Source organism: Pundamilia nyererei, unplaced genomic scaffold (assembly GCF_000239375.1).
Source record: "Pundamilia nyererei isolate P.nyererei 1_Seehausen unplaced genomic scaffold, PunNye1.0 scaffold00024, whole genome shotgun sequence".
Lineage (NCBI taxonomy): Eukaryota > Metazoa > Chordata > Actinopteri > Cichliformes > Cichlidae > Pundamilia > Pundamilia nyererei.
The window spans coordinates 3,554,448-3,576,877 of NW_005187425.1; the positions used below are offsets into that span (position 1 = coordinate 3,554,448).

Sequence of the window (22,430 nt, forward strand, 5' to 3'; positions counted from 1 at the left end):
TTACTCTGACTAACTAAGCCTAGCGACTAAAAGAACGGGCGCTCTAATGGCTCTTTTCGTTATTTCTGTGATATTCGAGTCTGTTTTGCTTTGACTGAGCCTTTTAACAATTGGAATGAGAGACGTAGAATGTGATTGGTCCGTGTCAAGGGAGACACATGAGTCAACCAATCGGCTTGCTCAGCAGATTCGGGTGGTAAATCCTGATCCTGCCTCTGACTGTAACACGGCCCAGAGCTCTCTGCTCTCCCTCGTAGTGTATTTTTAAGCCCTGCCTCGGTTGCTTCCCTTCCCTGTGCCGCCATTAAAGTCCGTCCGCTTGGTGTTTGTGGAAAACGGGAAAATGATTTAAAAACTCAGAAGAGACAGGCCGAGGGACGGGACCTGGGGAGGGGGGGGAGGGAGGGTTCTTGCTACGCGGTATGTGTGGACTGTCAACTGCCAAGTAAACGGCGCCCCCAAAAGAAGTAAATATGCGGCTAGTTTCGTCCAAGTGAGAGGAGCCTGAGTTCGGATTGGAGTTGGTTTCTCCGACCGGGGGTGGGGTGGGGGGAGAAACGCCATTGGTTTTGGCTGCACCGGGCGTGGGGAGGGGGGACCGAGGAGTGTAAACACAGCAAAGCAAAAGGTGAGGGTTACAGCGTTAAGACACCTTGTAGAGTTGATAAGGGCCTCTCAGACGGTTACGAGCAAAACATAATCCCGTAACGTTAGCGAGCCGCAGCCAGCTAGCTTGGCCATAAATCCTGGATGGCAACCGAGCGGTTGTTATGGAAGGTAAGTGACAGCTAGCTGGTTCCGTTAAGACACGACACAGCCGTACAGTGTCATTTGTTAGTTTACCACTACTGGCTGTAAATCAAACTAGTCAAATGCTTATTTAAATAAATTCAAGTATATTATAGCGGAGTGTCTTGACAGTTTTGCTAGTTGCTTGTGAGTACCAAAGCTACTTGACACAGTTGTTTTCAGAACATGCAGCTCACAAAAAAATGTTGAATTTCTCACTGTGTGTTGGTAAACTTGGGAGGCGTGGCGTAAACAGTAACGGGACTACAGACCTGCCCTGTCGGAGCCAGCCTTATCTTTTATTTTGGTGTTCATGGTTCAGAATACAGCGTGGGACACATACAGTTGGATCATTTAAGGTCTTAATTAGCTTTACGGCGAATTTTCTTTCTGTGCATAAGTCTCTTAACCAGTCACGCGCCTCCCTGCTGGGCGTCAGGTTTCATCTGTCCTTGTCTCTTATTACCTTGCCTGGTTGTTGTAGGGCGCATGTGCCTGGTGTATATAACTTAACTGTATGTGTTTATAGTCAGTGTTGCACTCTAGGCTGCAGTTTTGCCCTTGCACTTTGTTTTTGTGGGTCTCTAAACAATAGTTTGGTTATTACTACAAATTAATACCAGATCAAGAGTGGGCATAACTGTTTATTAAAATTTTGTTTGCCAGTCAATAATTTGAATACACAGGTGGCTGTAAATAAGTAGGCTTTGTTTGGGACATTTGGCAGTGTATTTTGCTCATTTAAACCGAGAAACAAGCTAATTTTTTTATCCCTTTACCTTCTTGAAGTGTTTGCCTTTGATTAATAAGATACTGTGGTTTGTCTTTTTTATTATTTATTTAACATATCTGTTTGGGTTTTTTCCCCCCTTTAAACCTTAGTGTGCTGCTTGCTGTGTGATCTCCTTGAGAGTGGATCTGCCAAGCTGAGTCCCTCTGAACGGCAGGAAGCCTCCCTTAGCGGCGGTGCGACGATGACCGAGCTGGTTGCCAAGTGGGCCTGTGAATACTGCACATACGAGAACTGGCCGTCAGCCATCAAGTGCACCATGTGCCGCGCTCAGAAGCCCAGCGGGGGTGCCATCATTACTGAGGAGCCCTTCAAGTGCAGCCCTGCCCTGGATGCCAGTGTGCATCAGTGGGGCCCTGCAGACCTCAGCAACAGTCCATCTCAGGGGGGATCTAGCTTACTTATTTGTCCAGACTCCAGCGCCCGACCCCGCATTCGCATTGCTGACGTACCTGAGCCTAGTAGTAAGTGGTCGTGCCACATGTGCACCTATCTGAACTGGCCTCGAGCTATCCGGTGTACTCAGTGCCTGTGCCAGAGGCAGCAGGCTCAACAACAACAACACCAACAACAGCATGGGCAGCATGCAGCCCATCAAGGACATCATACCCAGCAGCCACGCAGCCCCACAGAAACACCCCAGACCTCAGGCTCTGGATGTCACCCCTCTCCCCCAACCACCACTACAGACACTTGTGAGGAATATAATGACCGTAACAGGCTCAACACTCATACACAGCACTGGACCTGCACTGCCTGCACTTATGAAAATTGGGCCAAGGCTCTCAAGTGTGTTGTGTGCGATCACCCCAGACCCAATAGTCTGCTGGCTGAGCCCATCGAACTGGCATCGGAACCTGAGAGTCAACAATCATCCTCAAAACTTGACCAGGACAGGGACAACAGGAGGGCTGTTGTTGGCCACATGGTTAGTCAAGGAGTAGGAGGTGTGGTGGGTGGTGTAGGGAGTTGTAGCAGCAGCCAGAGGAGGTCACCGCCAACGTTAAAGCGGGAGTCAGAGGTGAACATGGACTTTCAGAGGATTGAACTGGCATCAGGCGCTGGGATTGGGAGCAAAGAAGATCTTGAGGTGGATTTCAAAAAACTCAAGCAGATTAAGAACAGGATGAGACGGAGTGATTGGCTGTTCCTCAATGCTTGTGTTGGTGAGTTTTTAAGGATGGATGACTTCACTGAAGTATGTTTGACTTGTATTTTGCTTATGTTATGAGATGGGCAGTGAGTCAAGTGAATAATATAAGGCAAGTTAACACCGTGAAATGACATTTTTCCCAAATTTGTGTGAATGATTCACAGTATGTTGCTTAACAACCTGCAAGGCAACTATTTACTAAGCAGTTTATAGAACTGTATCTAGATTATCTTGAATGTAATCTTAACATTGCAGACACACTATGTATGCTTGGAAGTCCTCTGTATTCAGCTAGTAAAAAATTCACTATAAAGACAGCAAGTGTCCTGCCACCCACACTGTACACTGGCGAATGCAGAGTGGGAGGAAGGATGCGCATTGTAGGAACAACTAGTTTTTGCTTTTTTTCCCTCTCTCACACCACTGTCTTACTCTTTCTCTTGCCTTTTTCATGGATGAGTAGCGTTTGTTCTGTATGCCCACTCAACCTCCCATCTGTTTTCCTTATCTGTCCCTCTGACAGTTGATTATTCTGTGTTATATATACTGTGTTATATATGCACAAATTTGACAGTCATCCCTGCATTTGGTATCGCAATGAAGTCCTTTTAGTGATTAAAAATTGTGCCTTTTTTCCTGCTATATTCCTCAAAAGCAGTAAGAGCAACATCACTGCAGATAGTTTGTTTCTGGCTCTGCTCTGGGTCTCTTGCTGCATGTCAGATGTTGAATTCCCTCATGTCTGTGTCGCTTGTTCCCGTGGGACAAAGTCTCATCTGGTCAAAAATTTCTCTTGCAAGTAGGCATGATTTTGTTTAGGCTTATTCAAGTGTTAACATTCCTTATCTGATTGGAAATGTCTCCTAATTCATTCCTCTTCTGTTAAAGGAAAAGAAATCAAAGACATCTCTTTAAATTCACTCCCTATTTGGCAGGTTCACTAGACATACTTCGGAAAGTTTTATATCAATATCTGCCTCATGCCATCTGTTCTGATCTGAGGAATAATATCTGTGTTTATCAGCACAGACATTATTCTGTGTCTTAGAACTGCTGCTCATGTGGAACCACAGACACATATTGTTTGTTTTGTCGTTAAGGTGCTCAAATGCTGCACTACTGTTATACTGTATACTGGTATACTTTTAAGTATAAAATGATGCTTTACAAAGCTTTACAAATTAATACAACCTTTGTCACTTCAGTCAGCATTGACACATCAAACCTGCTTTGGATAACCTTGGGCTATGTTCAGCATGAGTTCTACAGATACATGCTATAAAGACGGCTGCAGCTTCTGGGTCTGAAACGTGAAGCCTCTGCAGATGTGCCGATGTGCCTTAAACCTGAGAAGCTTTTCATACCCAGCAGGACCACTTCTATTTGTTGCCAAAAAAGTCCACTTGTATAGAAGTCTGAATATAGAAGAAGAAGCCCTCAGCCCACTTTGTGATCTCGAGCATTTTCTTGATGACTTTTTGGTTAAGTCACTAGATTTGGTTAAGTCACTAGATTGAAGAAATTTTGAATAAAACATGAAGCTCAGTTTGTAAATTATGGTAGTTATTAGACACAGAAATGAGGATCATCCAGGGCTATCCCTATTGGTTAATGATTTGTTAATCTTAAATTGTTAGCCCATTACTCTACAGTGTCCTCACTGTCAGAACCACTCCTTGCTTGTCAGCTTTAATTAGAAAACATTTGAAAAAAAGATGGCAATGGTGAAAACGCCCAGCTTGAGACTTGAGACATAACAGGTCTTCACTAACAAATGGGAGACGTCACGGTGGTTATGTGGTTCTACATCAGGCCTGGTCACGGGTTCTGATCCTGCATGAAGCCAGACTAAAGCGTTAAATATGAAATAACACGTCATGCAAGAGTAATAGAAATCACATGTTTTTAAGGCTGCATGTTTTGACAAACAACATCTGTTGTGCTGCCAAAAATTTTTGTGAGCTGAAGTTCATAGACATACACCGATCAGCATAAAAACAATAAAATCACCTGCATAATAATATGTAGGAATCCCCGGTGCTGTCAAAGTAACTCTGTTTTGAACATGGACACCTCCTTGGGGTGTCTTTTGGCATCTGGTACCAGAATGCTCACAGCACATCCTTTGGGTGAAGTGCATAATAGGGTGTGTCCTGAGCAACACTGGAGTAATTACTTATAATGTTTTGAAAAACCTAAAACCTTTTCTTACTTAATTACTCCCTGCAGAAAGTTAATTTATTACATTACTCGATATGTTCTGCAGTACTGTACAACATGACCTGAGATTTATTGTCATATACGGTAATTCGAATGTACAGTCCCACACATTGACACAAATCCCAGTCCTAAAGAGGATCTTTCTTTTAGTGTTTTATGAAAAACAGCCCAAAGAGCACTTCACAAATGTGCTGTGGCCACGGAGAGTCTACTGTCGCACCAGGTATGGGTACAAGCCCGTCTGCTCATCATAGCTTTTATTATTTGTTCAAGCTTTGGCTAATAGGCTGGGGTCAGCATGCACTCTGGATCCAGGGTTCTTCACTGCTAGCTTCATATGACCATGCCATCTTTGCTGATGCTTACAAAGAGACACAAAGTTGTATTAGCAGTAGTGGATAGTTGTTTCTGCCACTTTACAGTAACATTCTTGTCCTTTCATGCATTAAAAATGAAAGTAATCTGAGCTCTTCAAAGTCTGTAGACCGTTTTCCTACAGAAGCCAGTTTGAATAGTTTATATAATACAAGTAACAGCATAATTGTTGATTAGGGACTAATGTAATTATTGAAATTAGTACATAAATGCATTATATTATTACAGAAAAATGTAATGTGATTACAGTGATGTCCTCTGTGAATTGGGATGGTTCTGCTGACTCTGCTTGCTGATGCTCAGTCACATAAGGATGATGAGTTCAAGTCAGTGCTGTGAAGTTTGCCATGGTCCTCAAGCCACACCTGCACATTGTATTTTAAATAGATTGTTAATGTTATTCACTTCAGATTGTCACTGTCAGTAGTTTTAATGTTATGGTAGAATAGTGGATGTGACAAACAGCCTCTCACAAAATCAAACCTGTGATGAAGTGCTGGGGGCAAAGAAGTTAAAATTTCACTCCTATAGTTTTGAAACTGTGGTCACGGTTTCCCAATACCTAAAGTTGTTTACTGAGGAGCCTGATGCACTAAAATTAGCACGATCCATGTAAAATAAGTCAAAAATAGAAAATGCCTGTGGCTGTAGAACTTACCGTCACTCTTACAGTGTGCATGACCCATGATCCTTAAACTGAACACGTGTGGCATTTGTGTTGGTAAATAAACAAAATGCTTAGTATTATGTCATTAAATACCCAGAGGTTTTACTAGAGAACCACGCTAATATAGGCAGGATGTGGTTTGGCATCATCTTCCTAAAATAAGCAAGGCCTTTCCTGAGAAAGGTGTAGTCTGGTGTAATTTTGAATTACCGGCACATTTACGGTTGTGCAAAATACTCATGCAGTGTGCGTAGATGCACCGCCATAACATGCTGACATTTAAACTTTTGCTTACTCTCTCTCCTCTTTGACCTGAACTTATTTTCTTGTGTTGCTGGCATCAAATTCAAAATAACCATACATTTTTCAGAATACTGTTCCTCAGATTTACCATTTGATATATTGTTTTTGTTTTGTTTTTTTAAATTATCAGTTAAATAGGATCCAAATGATTTTACAAACCATCACATTCTGTTTTATTTACATTTACACATTTCAAATTTCTTTATTTTAGTAAAAAAGGGGAGTGCTCATACAGCATAAAGACTTGGATCCTCCTACTTTAGGAATGTGAAAGGAAACAGGTGCATAGTCAACAGAAGCCAATGTGAACACAAGGAATGTGCAAACATCAAACAAAATCATGTCCTCCTTTCCCGGTTGAAGGATAAAAGTAATAATGCAGCAATATTTCCACACATTTATACATTGTTGCTATATATATACTTATATAGTTTATGATATAGTTCAATCAGAACATTAATTTAATTCAGTCTTTACCGAAGTCTCATTGTCAGATATGGACAATATCTATCTATATGGACAGATTTTCCACAGTAAGGGTCCATCTGTAATGTCTCTATCTAGATGCAGTTGTAATGATGGATTGTTTTTAGTTCCCTTAAGACCATGAATATTAATAATTTTATGGTATTCTCTTATGTAATATTTACTCCAAGCTGGCATTAAATATATGAAAAACAACAGAAGTGTATGCAATGAAACTGTTTCTTAATGCCTGTTTTTCCACAGTAGTGTTGAATTATCAGAATCAGAATACTTTATTAATCCCGAAGGAAATGCTAACATTTGTTACGATGCAGCATATCACAATGTTTATAAATCATATTGTTATATTATAAAATGCTAAAACAATGCCAACTTCATTGTTTTGGTTAGGTGTGACATACTTAGGGATTGTCTTGCTAGCCTTTCAGACAAAAAGCAGACTGGTGTGTCAATACCAGCAGGATGCTCAATATAATGTCAGACTACTACAAACCTCATTCAGGGCCATCATTTTGATATGTGATTGCAGGGAAAAGCCAACATGTTACTATTACACCAACAGTAACAAAACAATACACTAAGAAATGCCACTTAGCCAACCCACACAGTACAGAAGAATTTATTACTATAAAATGTGTTTGTAAATTCAGTTGGGCTTTATTAATTTGTGTTTTTCTTTTACTTTTACGTACTTTTTTCAGCAGTGCTCCTGTTAAATAAAGATGTCTAATATGTCCAATCCAGGTGTCCTTGAACAGGAAGGTATGCTGACAGAATATTTACTTCTTCTGTTTTTCTCTCTGAAGCGGCTGTTTAAACAGGAAACTGTACCAATCACAAATAGACTTTGAATCACCCACATCCATCTGTTGATTCTGCTATGATGGAGGCGCCCGCTATCACCATTATTGAAATGTGCGTCCTTTGTAGGAGAAATAGACAAGACAAGAATCACTTAGCCTGATCCATTCTGTCTAATTAGTCTGTCTTTAAGTGTATGTCTGTTTGCATATTGGAGCCTTTTGTGCTCACCAAAGGATCTGTGAGTACAGTACTGACTGCAGGGCTACAGGCACACCCACGCTAATGGAGTGTTTTTTGGAAAGTGGTTTTGTGATCCTTCTATCACGCTGCGCTGCTATTGTGTAGTTTCTCTCCTCATCCCTCACCGCGCTAGCCAGCTCCACATGGCACAGCAAGTCCTTCTACCCACTCCATGTCTCTCTCGCTCTCACTCACATGCAGATTATGCAGCTGAGCATTGTGTGTGGTCCTTTGACGCGAGAACAAAAGCGCAACAGTGTTTTAAGCTATCAAATGTACGAGAGACTACCACATGAGAATTTACTGTATACGCTAGAAATGGGAAGAGGATATTTCTGTGGCTGCTGTCATATTTGAAAGAAATTTACACTTTTATTTTGTTTTCATTACTCATAAAAACACATTTAGCTCAATGTTTTACTCTGCTTAAACTACTAATAGGTTATTTTGTCTCACTGTGGTTGATCACAGAACTAGAGGCTTGCACAAGAGTTATTATAGCTTTGTATTTTCTATCAGTTTTTACCCCTCAGCTGCAAAAGGTTGATGGGGTATTGTCATCACCCTACAGGGCAAGCGTACAAGTGGCGTGGACACCCAAGTTTGTGAATGCGATAACTCGAGAACGAGACCACGTAGAATTTTGAAATTGATACCAGAGGCGCATCTACTAGGAGGCTGAGGGATACCAGTACTTTCTTTGTTTTTTTGTAGGGTTAACTTTTTGTTTTCAGTTCCGTTTCAGTATTGGTTTTTCTTATTTAAATGTAGCATTTATTGTATAAGTGTTTTAATTATGTTTTTATATTAATTGCAATGTCAGGATTCGTTTGATGATTATAATGCTGATAATAATTTGGCAAATTGTAAGATTTACGAAGTTCAGAAGAGTACAATAATAAAATTCAATATTGCAAAAATCAAAATAACAAAGACTAAAGCTGAGCACATTTCCTGTTCCTGTTCCTGATTTTTATTTTTATTTTTATTATAGCTATTTTTTTATTTACACAATAATGTTTGAGTTAGTTTTTTTGTTTATTTTCTAAAATAAAGCTTCTATATAAATGTTCTTCACAATCTAAGAGGTATTCGGGCAAGAAGCTCATCACACATTGGTTTGTTGCTGATGGTTGGCTGCTAACAGGTGAGCCTAGCTCCGGTTGCCTAGGTAACCCTTTACCATATTTACAGCCCTGTGATTTGTCAGTTAGTATCCTTCGCTCTCATTGGTAGCCACTTCAATCACTCACCTCTAAGTTCTCTCCTCGCCACATCGAGATGGATCGCTTCTCCTTTAATTTGAGCTTTTTCTTTAGTTTAACTTAAACTTCATTAACCTTCCCTAACAAAGGATGTGAAAACCAAATATGTCAATTTATTTATTTCATTCTGAGCAGAACGTGTTCATAAAAGTCTCCGTCAACTTATATTAAAACATAAAGCTGACTATTAACAGTTCATGTCCGCAAATCACGTGTGTGAGTTCATGGACAAAAATGTAAATTATACTATAACTCAATTTGCAAGTAAACATACAATTTTGCAGTGCTTCATTGCATATGCAAAAGTTAATATATAAAAAAAATCTGCTGGGTTTTTTTTGTTTTGTTTTGTTTTTTTTCACAGAATGACTCTTCCTGCAGTAGTGTCTCATTAGCTGGTAACTATTTGAGTTTGTTCTCTGGAAGTTGGTTGTTTCATTTACACTTTGCACCAGAAAAGAACAGACACACCAACAGCTGCTCAAACATATCCATCAACGCTTATGCTACAACATAAACATGAAGATTAAGGAGGTGAAAAAAACATCACACTCTGATGATCACACTCTGCCCCCTGATGTCTTTTCCCCTTGACTTCAAAGTCAGCAAAGTCTCAAAGCTGTCACAGCTGCCACAGAGATAAAGCACATTCAGATCTCCAATATTTCATATATTTTAGTGTAGTGTAAACTGACCTCTGCGCAAGGTTGTCTTTTTATGTCTCTGCTGTGTTAAGACTTGGTGTGATTCGACTGCATTGGTCAGCACGTCTGCTCATTTCCTATTTTTTCCACAGCCAAAAGTGGACTGTTAAAGCATTTATTTTTCTCAGCAGAGCCTTTTCATTTTTATATTTTAAATGTCTTCATGAAAATGATTGCCAGTTAAATGCACAAAATTTGTGCTAATGTGGGGCAAAGCAGGAAAAAAAAAAAGGTCTTCTCTTCAAAACTGTGTCCACAGTGATCACTTGTTAACATTGTTTATTGATGGGAGCTTTCTCCTTCCCCCTCTTTGTCTGAAAGGTGTTGTAGAAGGTGACCTGGCAGCTGTGGAAGCCTACAAGACATCGGGAGGTGACATCGCAAGACAGCTAACGTCCGACGAGGTGCGCCTATTAAACCGGCCCTCAGCATTCGATGATGGCTTCACGCTGGTTCACCTAGCCATCCGCTTCCAGAGACAGGACATGCTGGCAGTGTTGCTCACAGAGGTCAGTGCAGACTTGGTTCGCTTTCAGAAATCACCTACCCTAAGGTATCAACTTTCTGAATTATGTTTGTAGATTATCAAAGCACTAGACCATATTAAATACGTGACTATATAGGTCATACTGTAGATGATTAATTACAAGACGCTTTGTCGGCTGGGATCTTCATGTTTAGCTTTTAAGTCCTTGTAGCAGAAATTGTGGTGCCCAGTTTGTGTCTGTTTTCATAGGGCTTCAGCTGCACAGAGTAAAGGATTTGGGGATCTTGCCTGAAGTCCTTCAAAACGGCAGGAGCATAGTTGGCTTAAGTTGGCATTTTAATTGTTTTTAACGCTCCGTTTCACTTCACTACAAAGGCATACTTTGTATATTATAACTTCTGTGTTCTTTGTAGGATGTACTCAACTGTAAATGATAGTCTGCAAAGCTTTGCATATAACCAACACACAACCATGGTGGTCTCTTTTGTCTGTACAAGTGTCCTCGAAGTGCTCTGCTTTCCTCTCACAGTCCAAAAATATACCTGTTAGACTCACTGGCGATTTTACAATTAGCTGCAGTTGTGAATGTGAGAGTGTGAATGGTTGTCTGTGTCTGTGTTAGCGCTGCTTACATGTACTGGTGACATGTTCAGGGTAGGGTTGCACAATTATGGCCAAAATGGTTATCACAATTGTTTGGATCAATAATAAGATCACCGTTATCTACTGAATTATTTATTGATTTTAGCGACAAAATGTTTTATTTATAAATGACACTACCCTACACTGCTCCTTTATTTCCGTTGCATTGTTTTGCTGCTTGATGATGGACAATTCATACTAGCAACCATTTAATTATTTTTCTTGGCCTTCATGTATTGATTACACTGTAGTTAGTGGTGTGTTTTCAGGTGGTTGAATGGGTTAGTTGTGTTGGTTTGTCGTGCAGACGCAGCTCTACAGGACTCTTTGAATATGGTTCATTCTTGGTTAATACCACTCGCCCTAAATCTGAAATATTTTCAACCAACCAATGATGATCCACTTCTGGGAACAGGTTCTTCACCTTCTGCTGTGCCAGACACTTAATTTTTGTTTTGTAGTTTTGTCATTTTAATGTAGTGTTATTTGTCCAGGCTACATCCAGGAAACTTAATGCTGCATAATACAGGGAAAACCACTACGACTGGCACAGGCAGGCACGTCATCGAACTGTAATTTAGGGAGCGCTTGATCTGGTTTTTCTTTGTATTGTTGAAGCACACATTTTCAGTGTCTGCTGTTTGTGTTCATATGTTTTGTGGGTAGCCAAAATCACAATCGTGATTGACATTCGATTTATTGTGCAGACCTAGTCCAGGGTGTACCCAGTCTCTCACTCAGGCTCAGCTGGGACAGACTCATACACCCCATGCCCCTAGCTGGAGATGCGATTAAGAAAATGCATGGATGGAAAGTAAAATTAGGCTCAATCTAAAAAAAAAAAACAACTTTTAATTAGATAACACCTACACATGGATACTTTAAATAAATATTAAATAAGAAAAATACTATTGGTTGAGCTCTTCTACTCAACCTAGTAAATGTAGTTTTATTTCTGAATATGAGTATCTGCATGACCCCAAAATTGGCTTCAAGCTTCTTCTCCTACTCTCATTTAGTGAGATCAGCCAGGACAAGTCCTAGGACCAGAGTGTTTTTAGGAAAGAGAGGGACTAAATTCAGCTGCACACTCCTGTTCCACAAACTGTATAATAATATGTTCCTCTGTCAGTAATTATTTAATAGCATTGGTATTATATGTTCAGCATCCTGGTGTGTCTGTGCAGTGAGGCTCGCTGAATTCATGTGTGTCTGCTTGAACTGTGCATGTGCTGACGTTGATTGCACCCCTCTTGCCTTCAGCACTGTGATCCCGGATTATCTGTACACACACCTCTTCACCCACACTCAGCCGCTGCCCCAGTTTCTTTTCCAACAGGGTTAGTGAGTAACCACTGGATCATGTCTCTGAAACGCCCCAAAGCTGACACCTGCGTGAACTTGCTGTGTCCTGGAGGTGATTTAGATTTGATTAGTGAAAGTAAAATTAGCTCAGAACACAGTGAGCTAAGTCTTCTGCCTACAGACCCCAAAATGAATGACTTTCCCAAGTATTCAGACAGCGAATGTGGTAGAATTTGTTTAAATGGCATCTCCAGAAATTTACTAGGTTTATTTAAAAGGAGAGATAAATCGGATGCTTCACACAGTCATAATTTTACCGCTTTGCTCATAATCTCTCTCTTCATAGAAGGTTTTGGTTTTTCAGTCTAGGTAAGAATATAAAAATGAACTGACTTCTTTTCTTGTTCTTGGCCTCTCTAAATTGACATAACGTATCAGACAAAAAGGATTTGTTCAGAATAATCTCTCCAGATCTCTTTATCTTAACTCCATCAGATATTATCAAAGTCAAGTGACTTTCAGGGCGCTGAAGCTGTGACTGTTAAATTTTATTCTTCTTAGGCCTCGGTGGAGCAATGCATTCAGTTGGTTTTGCATTAGTTTGTGGTTTTATGGTTCTTTGTAGTTACAGGAAATGCTCTTGCTTTTTTCTTATTCTGTGCATCCTGTACGCTTTATGTAGATTTAAATTCTCTCTATATATGCTCTCCTCTCTGCAGGTATCCCAACAGGCAGCCAAGTGTATTCCAGCCATGGTTTGTCCCGAGCTAACAGAGCAGATCCGTCGTGAGGTAGCCGCCTCTCTTCACCAGCGCAAGGGAGACTTCACCTGCTATTTCCTCACCGATCTAGTGACATTCACCCTGCCTGCAGGTCAGCACCGCATTAGCAGACAAACGAGTAAATGCAGCCAGAAAAAAAACAGTTTACAAAATATCATAACATAAATTCCAGAAGCCTTTCAAAGTGTCTGTAGCTGAATAAACCCAGCCAAGCCATTCCGTCTGGCTTTCCGAGTGTGTATCAGAATGCTTGTTTTGTTTACTTCTGGCGTATAAGATTGCTTGTTGCTCGATCGCTGCGGGGACATAATGCCACGGTCGTCTGTTTCCAGCTGCCACAACATGGAGGCTACATTGTTTGTGTATTGTAATAGCAAACTGAAAATACCACGTACTGCCAACTATGCACCAGCCATGCTTGACTTTCATTCATAGCAAAGCCATATTTAGTGTTTTGCCAGTGTGTTTTGGTAAAATTGCAGGCATTCAGTGCTATTTCTGTTGAATTGTACTGTGTGGAACTGATCTAGTGGTTCAGTCTGAAGCTGGTAGCTAAGCTAAGGATTTTTGTTTTGCAGAGTGTTCAGGACATGCCGACCTTGGCTTCTGGCCACTATAGAAACCCATTCTGTTCAGTTCCACTAAGTCAATGCATTCATTTATTTTAGCTAAAGAATAAGCTACTGTGCTGAGCAGAGCTCAGGGCAGAGAGTGAAAGCCACGGGCTGTTGTGAAGAGAACAAAACATGGTGGCTTGAGTTGAAATGAGTCAGAGCAATTTTTCTGTCATTTTAGTAAAGTTTTACAGGTAGTTAAAACAAAGATGCACACATCTATCGGGGTAAAATGTAAATCAAACCAAGACCTGCTCCTATTCCTCTTCTTTGTGTTTCAGACATTGAAGACTTGCCTCCAGCAGTTCAGGAAAAACTGTTTGATGAGGTGCTGGACCGAGACGTACAAAAAGGTGGAAATATTTACTCTTTTCTGCTTTATGAACACATATCACATGCTGTCCTCAAGTATCCATGCACTTATTTTTAGCGTGTGAGAGAGAAACCAGATCCCCTGATGGTCTGGCTGCTTGGCACACAAGGGGAGTCCCCTCACAAACTGTATACTATAACAGGGAGGCAGCAGAAGGCTGGCTATGTTGTCTAACTGGTATTTTCTTGCTTGCAAACAGTTTTTTTTTTCTTCCTGTTTGTCAATCTGCCAAGCGCTCTCACTTCAGGATATGTACCAGTTGCCTTTGTCCTAATCAGCCTAAATGAGTTTTAGGAATTTCTTTGATCATTGCTGAATGATTGTACTTCCTTTCAGGTCACACATAAACGCTTATAAAAGCCGTCACCTTTCTTCCTGAAGGTCCCTGCTCTTTTGTGTAGCCTTCTCTGTGGTTCACCGTCTCAGTGTGTGTCAAACATTGTATTAGGCCATACAGTATCTTTATTTCTGTCTTTATCTCTTTTTAGGTTTCCTGTCATAACCTGAGCCTTAGTAGTCATTTGGTTTTGTGGTTTACAAGCAGACATTGTTATGTCACTACTATTTTCACAGATGTGAGCAGGCATTAGCTAATACTGAAACACCGTGACCACTGTACAACCACACTGTTGCACTTCCTTGTACAGCATGTTTCCTTATTATTATCGTTATTGCTTGAATTTTATTTTATTTAATTTTTGAAGAGATATCCTGCCGTCTCCCCTCTTGTTTAGAACTTGAAGAGGAGTCTCCCATCATCAACTGGTCCTTGGAGCTGGGGACTAGGTTAGACAGTCGACTTTATGCCCTGTGGAACCGCACAGCTGGGGACTGCCTCCTTGACTCTGTGCTGCAGGCTACGTGGGGCATCTATGACAAGGACTCAGTACTCCGCAAAACCCTCCATGACAGTCTGCACGACTGTTCTCACTGGTAAGGCGACGCCACGGGGATTAAGTGTGTAGTTCGAGTTGATTTCCACTTGTCTTTTAAATCAATTCAAATTATGTTACATTGAATGACACAGTGCACCAAACATAAAATTTAGACAGGTGTTAACAGAAATTGTAGCTTGTATGTTGCTCTTTTTAATGACTAGTAGTTAGGAGACAACTTAAATAGGCAAAAAAGCTACATTTTTTTAAGTACTATAGTCTGAATAAACAGGGATATGTTTACTCTTAACTTATTGCCGACAGACATCCCTGTCTCGTCCAGTGTTTCCTTTTTTTTTGCTTAGCTGACCTTTTTACACAGAAACATTCGTGGATCATGAAATGACTGAGCTCAAGTGCACCACTGAAGGAAAACAAAAGCTTGACTTTCAAAAGTGTCAAGTTACATTTTGTTTTCCTTCAGCGTGTCTATGGAACATGTGGTTTAGAGGCCGGGGTCTACGAATCCTAAGTTTAGATTGGCAGCTTATAAAGGGATCAGAGACTTTGATCTGGAAATAAGAAACAAGGGCTTTTTTTTATTTTATTTTATGTCCTCAAAGATCTGTTATGACTCCTGCATCTTCTTAGTTTAATTGGAAAACCCCCCAAAACATTCTCTTCTTTAAACTTCCACATGAAATTATTTAAGTTGCACCCTGAATCACGAGTGGCTCCAAAATGATTGCGATGTTCCAAAACATGCTCATAGGTGCAAGTGTTCAGGCAGATGAAAATTGAATGCAGGCTTCTGGTGTCAAACTCACATAAATTGTTCTGTACACGAAAGAGACAAGAAAAAAAAAAAAAGAAAACACATTTTTGAGTGGAGGGGCACGGAGTCTGACTCCAAAGCCCAGCGTGACTCACGTCTATTTGTGAGAAACAGTGGGTTTTTTGGTGAGATAATTGCTGTTTAGATATAATGAGTAATGCCATCCAGCCCAAACCACGACAGACGTGGAGGAATGTAGTCAATTGCAAGCCCACGCCTTGCTGCACAGAGGTCAAATAATGTCACAGGCTAAACAGTTTGTGTGCGTGTGTATCTGTGTGTGTCTGTGCAGGTTTTACACCCGCTGGAAGGAGTGGGAGTCGTGGTATTCCCAAAGCTTTGGTCTGCACTTTTCCCTCAGAGAGGAACAGTGGCAGGAAGACTGGGCTTTCATACTGTCCCTTGCCAGCCAGGTACATGTACATGGAAGTAAACACACTCACACACAAACATGGAGGACAGGAGCTTGATGTGCTTAAAACGTGACACGCTAATAATGCATGAATTATGCAAGAAGTTTTACTGCTCTTGGTGCAGTATACTTAACCTGTAATGCCCTCTGAAAGTGCATCCTGTCTGTCATCAGCACTTCTCTGCTTCTCACTGCTCTTTGTGACCTCACTGACTAAGTATTTGGGTGGGCTGTTATTATATCTGGGTGTGAAAGCTCATTAAATTAGTGTTTTCCATGTTTTCACATTTAGAGTATCCTGGCTGCATTCAAGAACCCTCATTTTATCGCTTCCCTGAGTCCTAGAGCATTGTTTTGTATTTTTCTGACTTTGTGTGTGTGGTTTTTTTTTTCTTTTGCAGCCAGGATCCAGCTTGGAACAGACCCACATTTTCGTTCTTGCACACATACTTCGTAGGCCTATCATCGTCTATGGAGTAAAGTACTACAAAAGTTTCCGTGGTGAAACACTCGGGTACACCCGTTTTCAAGGTGAGCAAGAAATAACGTTTCGGTCAAATATTGTTTGCTGTTGTGCTCAGCATCATTCCAGCGGACGTAGAACTAGACTTCCTTTGTGAAATAGTTCCAGCCTACGTGTGTGTGTGTGTGTGTGTGTATAACTTTCATAGGTGACATAACTGCCCCTCTGATCCGTCAGTAATTATTGTTTACAACAGTTATTAGTCTAGTGTCTTTCATTTAATGGGTAATTTTGCTCCATGTTGCTCAAAATAACAAAAACAACATAAAATGCCAGGATGAGTCACAGGAGCACGGAGAATTCATATTGTGGTTGTGCAGACATCCAGATACAGCTGAACATATGAAAATCATCAACAGTCAAACAATCCTGAGAGCACCGAGAGCGGGGGCCACCTTTACAACTAGCAGTAAAAACAGTCTGGATTCAATTTGCCTGCTGAGTGATGCTGTACAGGGGATGATGAAAGTGCTATGTAAGGGCCAACTGCTTGTGGTAAAGCCTGCCTGATGGACCAGTGATTTACTGTTGCCAGGAGCCAATGTATACACACACATACACACACACACACACAGAGGAAGGCGTGCTTATGGGCGCCTATAGAGAGGGGTGGGGTACCTCAATTAAAGTGGTGAACAAGTGAACCCAGTAAAACCACAGCGGTTACTAGGAGAGTAGCAACACACAGGCTCCTCAATAGCGGTGTTGGTTACAGATGTATTCATGAGATGCGAGAGCTGCCTTTGTGTGTTATGGAACTAAAGAAATATGAGACACTCTGTGTTGTCATCCTGCATTGTTTTGTTTTATAATCAGTCTGGTATTTGCAAGTCAGCATTGACTGTTGTGAGACATTTATTCAAGCATTGCTTTCAATCCAGGGTAACTTTGAGTGTTTTAATTTCTGCTGAGCTATTCTTTCACCCTGATGCATGTCAGCACACAGTGTTCTCATAACTCTTTCTACATTTGTTTGTGAGGGTTAGTTAGTACCTACTCTAGATTATAATAGCTTATGTAAAACAAAGTCGTGTATGTGAAAAAGACAGTTTGAGAGTGAGAGTACCTCTATAAAAGCACATGTTCTAGCAGTTTGCTGGTCTGAAGCATTCAGGTATGTGTTCAGACAATTCCACAATCTTCCCAGAAGTGGTCAGATGATGCCCCTCTCTCCTAAAAAGAACAGAGCTTGGGTTCACAGTGTTAGAGCTAAATAAACCACAAGACATCTGGAACAATGTCATTTGAACGGCTGAGACCAAGGTGGAGATGTTTGTCTATAATGCACACAACCACATTTAAACACAAATGCCTCATATCAGCTGTCAAAGGGGTGCGCTGAGAATCTGAATGACCGTACACTAATCACCTCAACAGTGTGACACCAGTGTGTCTGCTGTGTTGAAACTACAATGTGCAGAGGGTAGACTGCAAAACGTGCATCTAAAGTCACTATAACATATCCTTACCGTGTTGTTGTGAAAAATATCAATTCATTACAAAAATCTGGATTTTAAAGACGAGTCAACATCTAGAGCCAGACTTGCTAACAGTCAGCAGCAGTGCAAAGCTTTCTTTCATCATTAAAAAGCTTCTGGATTTACTAAAGAGGCACAGTGTCAGTTTTGTGACTGCCAGTTGTGGATAGTGCTGTTTTTGCAGCTGACCTTCTGGCATATGTGTTTGCAGGAGTTTCCCTTTGAAGAGGAAAATATCTCAGTCACTCGAGCATGATTTGCTAATGTTCATGGCATGCAGTTTTACTGCAAATTCCCCTAAATCGAACACCAAAAAAAGCCTGTTCTGGTTGTGATCGCTGCTTCTAGGAGTGTTTATTTATTTAGACTGAGAGGGGGAGATTTTATCAGAAGGAGTGCCTAATTGGAATTTTGGTTCGATGGCTCAAAACTGTGAGTACAATGCCAACACTTTGGCTCTGTCCTAAAACTCTTCACTTGAGCATTTAAAGCTGAGCCCAACTTACTTTAATACTGGGATTTTCATGAAACAAAGCAGAAATTAATTAACTGAGCTGTTTATTTTTCCTCAGCAGTGTGCACACAGTGAACGACTTCTCTCTGCTATTTCTAGAACAAATAAAAGTGTATTCATTAACAGACAGACGGCTCATTAATAATTGTAAATAGTGTTTGTGTACGTACAGATCTCAGCTTTATATGGTGGATTAGTTCATAACAATGCAGCTCTTCTTTGAATAAATCCCGAGCTCCACCTGAGTCTCAGTCCTCAGGACCTCATGCACATTTTAATCCTCCTTCAGCCTCCTCTTGTTGACCTAAATGGCATTTTCAGAGCGGAACGTGTAAAACCTGAGCGTGCGCTGTATTTTGATTGGTAGGTTTGCATCAAGCTCTTCCTCAGCTTCCTCATTGGGTCTGCTCGTTTTTGAGACACTAACCTGCACCGCTCACCAAAGAAGGCTGATTATTCCCCTGTAATTGTGGCATCACAGTAATCACTTTGTAAATGTGTGAAATTAAATGCATCATGTTTTATGTAGTGATTGATTGTAAATCCTTCCCTCCTGCTTGTTTAGAAGTTCTATGACTGAAGCAAAATATTCTCCATCCATCAATTATCCCAGCTGACTCAAAGTAAAACAGACCTTACTAATGCCCTGGAATTATACAGAATACACTTTGATAAATTAGTTCATAATCTGGATTTAGAGATCAGACATAGAGAGTGCTTGCAAGGCTGGATGAGAAGCAGATTTTCTTCCAGCAGCATGATCTTCAGAGTCTAGCTGTGCATTTAACAGGTTATTGCTGAAAATACAAAACAGATTATGATATGAAATGGAAAATACATGGTCAGATGGTCCATCGCAATGATCCTTTCATAAAAGACAGCCCCAGTGTATCCTATCCTAAAGGAGGTAGTGAAAGTGTTGAAACGCCTTTGGAGAAGTCAAACAGCTCCTATTATGGTACTTCCAGTTTATGTAATTCGGTTAGGAACTTAACTGAGCAAAATGAACTACTGGAAAATGCACAAGCTGTTGCAATGGACTAGTAAAAGACCATGCCAATCTCCAACTGACTACAATGTTGTGGGTGGGATCTTTAGAGAGTTGTGCATGAACGAATGTCCACAAACTTCTATAAAATGAAACGATATCTGAAAGGAACGTGACCTAAAATTCCCCCACAATGATGTGAGAGATGGATAAAGTCGTAGGGGAAAATATTATGTCAAGTTATCGCTGTTACAAACCTTTAAATCATGAGGTGTACTAAGTAGTTGTTTGGATCTTTTTTGTTTTCTATTTAAACGAAGTACGTCATAATTCATCTTCTCCTTGAATCATAACACCAAAATAATTCAAAATATTCAAATTAAATATTTTAAGTTTGCTCACAAAAGTAGTAAACAGATGTGCATCCTTTTTTGTCAGCGTTTCAGACTCTGCTGCAGTAGTATAGTAGTCTATTTTTTATATATTTGTACAGTATATATTTATGCAGTACCAAAAGATATAGTATAGTGAATTTGTGTCTTTTACGTCCCTCCAGGTGTGTACCTGCCTCTTTTGTGGGAGCAGAGCTTTTGCTGGAAGAGCCCCATCGCTCTGGGATACACGCGGGGCCACTTCTCAGCGCTGGTGGCCATGGAGAACGATGGCTTTGACAATCGCGGCGCAGGCGCCAACCTCAACACGGACGATGACGTGACAGTGACGTTCCTGCCTCTGGTCGACAGCGAGAGGAAGCTGCTTCACATTCACTTCCTCTCAGCGCAGGAAGTAAGGCACTCAACAGACGTGGTGTTTTTCTACTTTATTAAGTGGCTGCATTATGCTCATTTACAGGTACAGGAAAAGACTGTAAGGACAGATGTCGCCTGTATGCTTTCCATTTTTCTTTTTAGCTTTTCACCTGCTTTTAGAAACTACAAAATAAATTGCTTAGACTGTATTTAAAAGATGGATGTACCCATCATGATGTTACCCAATGATTTCTGGACTCCAGATTTTGGAGCCTCAGTGTGAGTGTTTTGGCCAGCGCTGTTAGTTGGAGGAGCCAGAAATGGCCACAGTTAGACCAAAGGGTGGAGAGTTGTTATCAGCTGGTTAGTGTGGTGCTTCCATAAACTATATGTGTGCACCAAACACACAGAGATTTGCTAATTAGTAACACTGAAGTTAAGTTCAGTTCTTTCTACAGCATAAAAAGTGGTATGAAAACACAGTGACCCACTTCCAGTGTTGTTTACTGGACTGGTGGCGGTGGTTCCTCTGAAATACAGCTTTGACGTAGCTGTGGGCAATGGTTAAATGATCAAAACTAACAGCAGCATAGCCACACAGCGTTTAACATTAAGGATTTAATTACTATTCCAGGGACGGTGCTGCCAATAATAAAGAAATTCACTCAGTCTGCAGTTCCTCTGGTGTCAGACGTGCAGAAAGGAAAAAGTATCTGAGGAGTTAGCAAATGCAGATCTAGCCAGTAAATAACAATGTCAGACTTGGAGCTGCCATTCTTTGTTTGTGGGTGTTAAAACTCTCCACTAGAGGCGTTATGCAAATGTGTTACATACAGAAAAGCCGTGAAGGGAAGAACCTGTGATACAGACTAGCAGTTTCAGGAAGTTCAGCAGCAGGTAGATGTGGTCTGGACCGTGTCACTTTGTAAGCCTTGCTTCTCTTATTCTGTTCTGAGTTACTGTTCAGAAGGAGTAAGCGGTGTTTGGGCTGTAGTGAGGTGACAGGGCTCCCTCTGATGGTCATGTCTGTCCCCTCCTGTCCTTCAGATGGGTAATGAAGAGCAACAGGAGAAGCTCCTGCGGGAGTGGCTGGACTGCTGCGTGACAGAGGGCGGCGTTTTGGTTGCGCTTCAGAAAAGCTCCCGCCGCCGCAACCACCCGCTCGTCACTCAGATGGTGGAGAAGTGGCTGGACGGCTACCGCCAGATCCGCCCCTGCGCCTCGCTGTCCGACGGCGAGGAGGAGGAAGACGACGACGACGAGGAGGAGTGACGAAGCTGAAGTGGAGGGAGGCTATCTGCTGGGGGGCAGGACTCCTCCCCCATCCTCTCTCTTTTAGTTTTTCTTTGAGTTGGGGATTTTTGTTGTTGTTGTTGTTGTTGTTGTAGTATCCACCCCCCACCCCCCTTTCCTGACACGGACAAACTGTGAAAAATCTTCAGGAGAGGGCAGGGAACCACGAGCCCCCACCAGACCTCCACCTGACAGAAGACACTACTGCTCTTCTGGCAAACACAGGCGCTCGGATATACACAAACACTTTTCTCAGACCAGCCTGAGTCTAACGGAGAGAAAAAAGATTTACGAATGCAAATTTTTGATTTGAGTTTTAAATGTAAAGGAAGAAAAAAAATATCTTTATCCATAGATGTAAATGCATGTGGTTGTAAAAAACAAACAAACAAAAAAAAAGAGTGTAAGGAAATATACCAGCAGTGATTCAAATACTTTATATCCATTCAATATGGGCACTGGGGAAAAAAAGAAGCGCACATCCAAGTTTTTTCCAGATAAGAGTTGGCTTGTTTGGCTTTTTGTTTTCAAACAGGCATGGACAAAGCCAATAAATCTTATTATCTCCAGAAGATTAATGAAAAAAATGAGATTCTGTAATCACAAATGACTTTAATCCTTAATACTAAGCACTGCACATTTATTAAAACATTTCTATATAAATACAGTATCATTGCTTGAATTGAGGTCACATATGAAGCTCTTGAAAAGGGAGATGTTCCCTTCACAAGTCAAATCTACACTCACTAAGTTTTAGCGCACTA

At 41.0% G+C, this 22,430-nt stretch overlaps 1 protein-coding gene across 3 annotated transcripts; it reads left to right on the forward strand.

Annotated features, from left to right (window-relative positions):
* Nucleotides 1-247: 247 nt before the first annotated feature.
* On the forward strand, nucleotides 248-21,756 carry zranb1b (zinc finger, RAN-binding domain containing 1b). Of its 3 annotated transcripts, none has more exons than XM_005727426.2 (10): nucleotides 248-777; nucleotides 1,672-2,745; nucleotides 10,118-10,305; nucleotides 12,950-13,103; nucleotides 13,908-13,979; nucleotides 14,734-14,932; nucleotides 16,002-16,122; nucleotides 16,523-16,652; nucleotides 20,181-20,410; nucleotides 21,421-21,756. In XM_005727426.2, exons 1-10 carry the CDS (start codon nucleotides 771-773, stop codon nucleotides 21,643-21,645), a joined length of 2,400 nt encoding a protein of 799 aa, XP_005727483.1. In that variant the 5' UTR covers nucleotides 248-770; the 3' UTR covers nucleotides 21,646-21,756. The 3 variants fall into 3 exon arrangements, with proteins under 3 accessions (XP_005727483.1, XP_005727484.1, XP_005727485.1); XM_005727427.1 differs by having other exon boundaries at nucleotides 249-628; XM_005727428.1 differs by lacking the exon at nucleotides 248-777 and adding an exon at nucleotides 1,073-1,148.
* Nucleotides 21,757-22,430: the final 674 nt, after the last annotated feature.

Excerpts from the sequence above, each read along its gene's own strand:
- zranb1b (XM_005727426.2), top strand. Across the intron at positions 2,746-10,117 it reads GTTCCTCAATGCTTGTGTTG|GTGTTGTAGAAGGTGACCTG; the intron begins GTGAGTTTTTAA and ends TTTGTCTGAAAG. Across the intron at positions 20,411-21,420 it reads ACTTCCTCTCAGCGCAGGAA|ATGGGTAATGAAGAGCAACA; the intron begins GTAAGGCACTCA and ends CCTGTCCTTCAG.